This window comes from Microchirus variegatus, assembly GCF_963457635.1.
Source record: "Microchirus variegatus genome assembly, chromosome: 15".
NCBI lineage: Eukaryota > Metazoa > Chordata > Actinopteri > Pleuronectiformes > Soleidae > Microchirus > Microchirus variegatus.
Window position 1 is genome coordinate 6,878,797 of NC_139816.1, and position 8,714 is coordinate 6,887,510.

At 39.4% G+C, this 8,714-nt stretch overlaps 1 protein-coding gene across 1 annotated transcript; it reads right to left on the bottom strand.

The window, feature by feature from the left end:
* Positions 1–170: 170 nt before the first annotated feature.
* gtf3ab (general transcription factor IIIA, b) lies at positions 171–1,583 on the bottom strand (the record flags this gene model as incomplete). Its single annotated transcript, XM_083901492.1, has 7 exons — positions 171–487; positions 599–679; positions 756–829; positions 908–996; positions 1,077–1,173; positions 1,255–1,349; positions 1,479–1,583. 7 exons carry the CDS (start codon positions 1,581–1,583, stop codon positions 171–173), a joined length of 858 nt encoding a protein of 285 aa, XP_083757618.1.
* Between the last annotated feature and the right edge of the window lie 7,131 nt (positions 1,584–8,714).

Here is an 8,714-nt window from a genome sequence, read left to right on the forward strand (position 1 = left end):
ATTGTGGAGGAAGCCAGAGAAAACACACAGGGAGAACATGCAAACTAGTAGAAAGACACTTCCTCCAACCAGGGTTTGAACCAATGAACTCAGGCCTTCTAGCTGCAAAGGCGAGCGTAACAACCACTACACCACCCGTGGGCCCAAATCTTACAGACCAGACGATTTACTCAAATCAACAGTTCGTTGCAGCTCGAGAAAACACTAAAAACATCAGTGTGGTTGTACAAGTTTAAAGACAGGTAGGTCTTTACCTTCATGACAAAGCTCTTCCCACAGCCAGCAACAGCACAGCTGAAAGGCCTCTTCCCATCATGGTCACCAAGGACATGACTTTCCATTTGGAAGCGACGGGTGAATTTTTTGTCACATCCGTCTCTGGGGCACGACAGCGTCCTCTTCTCCCCCGAGTGAACATGCAGCCCGTGCTGGTGCAAGAACCAGGTGTTGTTAAACTGCTTTTTGCACTCTGCACACGGCACCTTGGCTGAAAAAAAAAAAAAAAAAAAAAAAAAAAAAAAAATCACAAAACACAAAACACCAAGACGTCATTGTGAAGTACATTTTTTGCCACCGGTGACTCATATCACACTCATACCCATGTGTCCTTTTCTGTGCTTCAGATATTCTGTCCACGTCTTTCCCTGGAAAGGACACGTCTCCTCTTTACAAGGGTAACCTGCAACAGAGAGAAAGATGGAGGCTTCCCATCACAACACTGGTTTAAAGAAGCAGCTTTGTGCTCGTGGACCAACCTTTATGCACTTTCTCGTGCTGCTTCATTTTCCCACGAGTGAGAAATTCCTTGGAGCATCCATCGGAAGCACAACTGCATCAAAAAAAAAAAGAAGCTAGAGATGAGATTGCACAAGGACAGGCTGCACCAGATGTTTTGATATCCACTTACTGAAAAGGCGGCTGCTGACCGTGCTCAACCTTGTGGCTTTTAAGGTGGTTCTTCTTGCTGAAATCCTTCCCACAGCCTTTATAGTCGCACTAACAAGAGCAAAAAAAAAAAAAAAGTCACCCACGCAGAACAGAAACAAACTCTCGTAGCAAAACAGATTCAAACTCACTGGGTATCTCTTCTCCTGGTGTTGGTGAACTCGAGCCATGTGGTTCTTCATGCTGGCGTTTGTGACGAAGGCCTCGGAGCAGCCGTCGGCCAAACACCTGGACACCACGAGCAGATAATGGGTCAATCTGATTAAAAACAACAACAACAACAGTAACTTTGATTTTTTTAGGACTTACTTGTGTGGTTTCTCCCCACTGTGACTGAGCTCATGTCTGGTGAGTTGATGGCGAGTGCAGAAGCTTTTGTCACAGCTCTCGCACGAGAATGGTTTCTGGTGTTTTGAGGGGTTGGGGGGTTGGGGGTTGGGTGGGGGGGGGACGGGACAGGACAATGATGTGGGTTAGGGACACTTTCATGATTCACACTCTCCACGCTCGCACCGCTCACATTTATTCCTTACCAATCCTGTGTGTTTGCACAGATGAGCCTCGAGCTTCCACGACTTACTGAATTTAGCGCTACAGTTGAAAAACGAGCAAACATAGCTTTGCAACCTCTCCCCCATCTTTAATTAGAGGTCACAGGTGTGGGACATTGACTGACCCACAGCCAGCACCTCACCTGTGCTGAATTTATCTTAACGGGGCGTACCAACTGAGGGACGAAATGGAGGGGGGGTTACACTACCTCACTGAAACTGAAAAAAAAACACTAAACTTCCACTTTTTTCCCCCCCCCATGTTCCTAATAAACTTAATAAAGTTCAGTGTGGTCTTCTGTCTTTGGTCTGGTTCAGTCCACCTGCTGCAAGGTTTGACATGTTGTTTATTTGAGTTGCTGTTGCCCTCCTGTCATCATGGACCAGTCCACTCTGGGCAACAGTTTCATGCAGTGGACCATTCTCCATTCTATTGACCTTTAAAATAACTTTAATCACCTTTCTTTATCTATTCTGGTGTTGGTTTTAAACGTCAACAGCCCCCCGTCCCTGTTCATGCCCTACATGCCTGCAGAGGTGCAGCTTGTGAACAGGCAAGCCAGGCAACTGCTTGGGGCCCAGAGCCGATAGGGGGCCCCTGACACTTGGAGCCTGAGGGCTGTTTTTACTGAAATGTGCAGTAAGCAGCCAGTTTTTTTCAGTTATTTACAGTATTTTATTGTTCTATATATTCATATTGTTTTATAATGTGGGTTCTTTACAGTGTAATGTATTTTTTTACTAAGTTTATATCGTTTTTTAAAAAGATATTTACAGTATTTAATTGTTCTTTACATTTATATTTTCACATACTTTAATTACAAGGTTTTTCCACGTTATTTCATTCATTTTGAAAAAAATTATGCTGAACTCATACATTTTTCGTTGGTGTCAGATTATTTATAACATAATGGTGATGAACACTGTTTGGAAGGAAGGGCCCCCTGCTAATTTTTGCCTAGGGCCCCTACAGACTCTAGAATCGCCTCTGCATGCCTGAATGCATTGAGCTGCAGCCGTGTGACTGTACTGATTAGATATATGCGTTCATAAAGAGGCTGAACAGGTGTGCCTAATAAAGTGGACGTTCTGATAAATGATCAGTAAAAGCAAATTGAAAGTTTGCTTCGGCGATTCAGGAATCGCTCGTGGGAGTGGAGCTGATCCAAGGAACAAGTGGAGTGACGGTGACCTCACTGACAGCCAAACATTATAAACGTGTGTGACTCATTCTCTTATGTTTATTGATTCAGGCTTTAAAAGTGTCACCCAGGCTCCTTACAGTGTGTGTGTGTGTAGTGTGTGTGTGTGTAGTGTGTGTGTGTGCGTCTGTCGTCCACGACAAAGGAGAGAGGCGACTGTCTGTCTGTCTCCGTTAATCACACACACACGCACAACACGATTCACTGCTCTTATCTTAACCTTATCGCCCTCACAATATTGCTCACTGATAGTTTTGATTTATTGTCAGAAAGCCGTCTTCACTGAAGTCCTTTAACCCACAAACATGAAGCCAAATCAACTTCTGATCACAGCTGACGTGGAATAAATTACACCAATATAAAAATATCCTACAGCTGTATTAAGCTCATTGGCTTATGGTTAACACATTATTAGCTATTAGCTTAGCAATGGTGGCATTCCATTCCAGATGTTATGATTCGCCCCCTTGTGCTACTGTTTGTGATATTATAACATCGCACGTTGGAAAGCTACTTGCAAAATGCTGTGAGCTAATTCATGCGCTAGCTGCTCTAAATGGCACTACATGCGAGAAGCTATAAATAACATTTTGAAACAAATTTTTTTTAAAGGGTTAAAGACCTTGACTTCTGAGAGAAAAGGGTCAGAATTATGACCTTTAAAAAAAGTTAAATGTCAGAATTCTGAGAAGAAAAGTCGCAATTCTGACTTTAATCTCTGAATTCTGAGAGAAAAAAAAGTCAGTATTCTGAGAGGAGTATGAATTCTGCATGAAAAAAAGTTCAGAATTCTGACATTAATCTCAAAATTCTGCTAAAAATTCAGAATTCTGATTTTTAAACTTCAAAAGATTTTGGGTTTTTTTAAGTTAAAATGTCAGAATTCTGAGGAAAAAATTGGAATTCTGACCTTAATCTCTGAATTCTTAGAAAAAAGTTGGTATTCTGAGAGGAGAGTTAGAATTCTGTGTGAAAGAAAGTTCAGAATTCTGACTTTAATCTCCAAATTCTACTAAAAATTCTGAATTCTGACTTTTAAACTTCAAAAATTGTGGGGATTTTTTGTGTGTTTTTTTTAAAGTTAAAATGTCGGAATTCTGAGAAAAATCAGAATTCCGACTTTAATCTGTGAATTCTTAGAAAATAGTCAGTATTCTGAGAGGAGAGTTAGAATTCTGCGTGAAAACAGTTTCAGAAAAAGGTTCAGAATTCTGACTTTAATCTACAAAAAAAAAAGTTTTTTTGAAGTTTCCAAAAGTATTTATCATAGTATCAAGTATCTTAAATTAAGTAGTTTAAGTAGCTCTGATGTTTGATTATTTACTTTTGTCTAATCTAATGTAATTCTCTTCCGTACTGAATTTTTGTGATCTTTCTTTTTGGTGTATTACGGTAGTCTGCAATCATAATGTAGCATTATTAGTATTATGCCTCCTTCTGTTCACCTCGTGCAGGTTAGTTCACAGGTTAGTTCATTTATTTTAAATAGCAACTTATCTGACCCTGAACGACACTCACCATGAGTGTGAAGTCTTTTTCTCAAATTCAAATCTTAATTTAAAGATGTTTCTTTTATTATTATTTTTTAAAGAATGACAAAAATGTGATGGTTTAAAGGCACAAACAAATACAGACTCACTATCTGCTTGTCCAAACACGGTGAGCTGACCCTCTGCGCCCACGCCGCGCTCTTACACGAAACCTTTGACTGACTTTTGTGAATGAGGCCTATTGAGAGCCTGTTGGGCGTTAACTCTGTGCCCTCCCATGGTTCAGGTGAACAGGCCTCCACACTGTTATCAGCCTCCTCCTCCTCCTCCTCCTCCTCTCATCCGGTCTCCCCCTCACCTCCTCACTCACCTCCTCCTCCTCTGCTGTCAGGCCCCCGGGATCAATACAGCTGGCCCAATATCTACATATATGACCATGCCTCCCCCCGTCTCTGATAACCACACACTCTATCAGGCCGGGCTATCGCACACACACAGATACAGCATGCACTCTGTTTGGCCTGAGGTGGGATTTCCTCGTGCCTTTGTCAAAGCCTCGGCCGATCCCCAACACACACACACACACACACACACACACACACACACACACACACACACACACACACACACACACACACACACACACACACACACACACAGATCATGACAACACACAGTCACACCCTTACACCACAGGCACAAATATTATTGTTATTATCATTTTTCTTTAACAACTATCAAAGATAGTGAGTTTAAATGAATTTAATTTACTACTTTACGTTATATTTCACAGGGACATTTTCGTTATTTCTACTCCGTTATATTTATTTTTTTTTTTTTTTCCCAGAGGACACGCTCCCATGTTTACTTTATGGATTAAGATTGAGCACGTCTGTAATCTCTTTATGAAATAATGAACATTACAGGTGACTCCAGCCAACATTAAAGAAGCTCCACCTTAACACATATTTCTATTGATGCATTAGAGTTATAAGTTTGCCATTATCATTGATTATTTAGACTGTTATTTTTCCATTACTACTGTATATTAAGAATGTGTAATATTGAGTGTCTTAAATCCTTTTTTTTTCAGCACAACCTTTAGGCCACATGTGTCAAACTCAAGGCCCGGGGGCCAGATGTGATCCCTTGGCTCGTTTTTATGGACAAAAATAGAAGAAAAACAGGTGTATTTTTGCGGCGTCTGCACAAGCATCACTACTACGACTAATATGCGATACAGAATGAATCATAACTTTGTCTCAACAACACATAAGAACACGGGGAAAAAAACTGCATACTGTGATTTTGTCTCAGAGATGTGACGTACAAACACACACATATAAAAAAGTTGTGTATTATTCACAGATCTGTGCCACGTGAGAAATAAGCATGTTTTTTTTTGCCATTATTACTATTTCTTCTTAGTATAGAACAGGGCTATTCAACTGGAGGGCCAGTGGGACGGTAAAACCCCTGCACTACTATTTTGTGTTGCATGTACAGTAAACGGTTACAAATAGATACTAAATTTTATAAATTATTTCCCAACTGAAATGGCTGCTAGTTTTGTGCAAAAAAAGGTAAATAACAAAACCGCCAACATTCAGGTACAATACAATTGTATAGTGCAAAAAGGTCACAGTTACAGTTACAGTACCACCAACATTCAGGTATAACAGTCACAACTGGCTCTTACAAAATTAGAGGTAACAATATAAACAACATTAAGATGCAATGGCCACAATAGGATATTTTTGCAGAAATATAAGTAACAGTGCCAATAATATTCAGGCACAACTGCTACAGTTGGCTCATAGTGCAAAATATCCTGGTACATACACAGGCTGTGTACAATTACAGCTGTACTAGTAGCAAAGCTACAGTTTTATTGGCTTTTTAATAATACGTTCATTATTTATGGGTTAATGGGCCGCGGGGCGATCCAAATTGCTTGAGGGGCCGGTTCTGGTCCCCGGGCCTTAAGTTGAATAGCCTTGGTGTAGAATATAAGAAAGTTGACGCTGTGGTTATTTATATATAATATAAATGAATCTCTTTGACTACAGATGAGACAAATCGTGTCCTGTGAAGTTGTATCAGGCAACATTTCCACACTGTTTGGCGTTAAGTCCTGATTCTGTCCATATCCAATCCTCCAGTGTGTGTGTGTGTGTGTGTGTGTGTGTGTGTGTGTGTGTGTGGTTAATGTGTAACGCCCTGAGTCGATACAGCTGCTCCAAAGCTGCTGGCTGAGCTGACAGACTCAATCTGTGTCTGTCAAACATGTGTGATTAAGGAGTTCATAGTTCTCCACGGCTTTTATCCGGCAGCCTCGTCTCTCTCTCTCTCTCTCTCTCTCCCTCTTCACTTGCTCTCTCTGTCTCTCTCTCTTTCCTCCTTTTGTTTATTTTTGTTCCTTCAATCAGTAACTTCCATGAGTCACACACACACACACACACACATGACACTGGTGTATCTGTGAGAACACACACACACACACAAAGGACCTACTGTAGATGCACAGGCAGGATGAAGATGAATATCCTGGATATATTCTTATAATCTGTAAAAAAAAAAAAAAAAAAAGTTGTTAAATGTATATTAAGTCATCAAAACCTGTGGGAAACATTTAAAAAATGTCCAGATAAACATTGCCCTTATCTAAATACTCCAAAAATCCAGACCTCACAGATCAATACCAAGGGCTTTGGCTGCCATTGCACTCATTGATTGATTGCGTGTTATTTTTTCCTGGTTTTGTCTCTCGGGCTTGTTGGACACTTATTACTCTGCCCTGATAAGACTGGTGTCTGAATCCCCTGACCTCACGTCTGAGAGGTCAAAGAGGACGGAAACACGACCTCTGGAGATCCACAGATGCTGAAGCCTGTCCGTCTTTTTCTTTAAAGACACATGTAAAGGATCAGAGATGTGCCGATAAAAATGAAATGTAATCCGTGACGGCCTCTTCCCTCCTCATCCCCCTCTCACACTCACACACACTCACACACACACACATACTTCACCCTGTCAGCTGCTCGCCCTATCTCTGTAAACTGGTGCTAATTCGTGTAAATATTGGGTAAAGTACTGAGGTGGGATGAGATAACCTATTTGTCACATAACCAGCCAGCCATTCAGCCTCCACTGATTAAACAGCACACACCAATTGCTACACACACACACACACACACACACACACACACACACGGTGCTGCAAGACAACCAGTTCTCACAGACACATAAAGCTTAGTCGAACATATTTAAAAATGTCAACTATTAAGTTGCTACCTTTGTTTATTTGTATATTTCTATTATATACATATACTCTAATTTCCCAGTTTGGTTTTAATAAAGTATGACTATTCTATTATTCTAATCGATTTACATAATTTTGTTAGAGGCATGCTATAATAGCATTTTTTTTTACATGGTTAGTTTATTATTATTATAACATTTTATTTGCTTTTACGTTTCCATTACCTTATTTACTATGCTACTAGCTACATTGTAGCTGCAGTTACTATATATATATATATATATATATATGGTATATACATATATATTATTAGGAGTACCAGGTTAGGGTTGGGGTTTTCACCCATTTTTCCCCACTTTGTCAAATGAAGAATAAACTTAAACTCATCTCAATGTTCTGTGTTAAATTAAATTACAGTCGGATTAAATTTGACCTTTTTTATTATTCTTATTTATTCGATTATTATTTGATTTTGCTCATAAAACTTGACATAAACACAGTAAAGAGCAGTGTGGGGGCTTTTATTTTTTTTGTAGGAATTCACTTCTTTTTGTCAATTTTATTATTTTATCAACTTCCTCCATTGTCTGATGACAGAATAACACATTTATATCTGGAAATTAGTTTATAAAAAAAGAGAGAAAAAAAGCTGTACATTTTTTTGCGTGAAGTGGCCCTTTAATAACCAAAGAAAAAGTAAATTGTGAATTAATCTTTTGAAATAATACAAAATTGTCCCAAAGCTCATTACATGAACAATCATAGAAACCAGAGAAAAATAACTTAAACCTCTGTATGTTGTAGTCTATGTGGGTAAATTCACTTAATATCATAAATTCTGACAATTCTATTGAGTAAAACAACTTAGATTCATTCCTGTTTATTAAATCAACAGCAATATGTTATGCACTGAGAACATAAGGTTTTCAGCTCAGCACATATCGTGGTGCACAGCGCCACCTGCTGCACAAAACATGCAAGGCGTAGCATCCACCAAATAGAACCGAACCAAGTTGCGTTATTGTTTTATTTCTTACCATTAATTATTGACAAGTCACGTGACTTTTCATTGGCAGAGTTTGACACACAGGTGTAAATAACCAAGAGTAATCATGGCTGAGTTCCATTTAGCTTCCTCAGGGTTACTACACTGGCCATCAATGTTGGCAGTAAAATATATGTTCTTCCTGCTAAAATACTAAATAAAGCCTAAAGAGATGAGGTTTTAAGTTTAGTCATTTAAAAAGTTAACGCTTAAAATCAC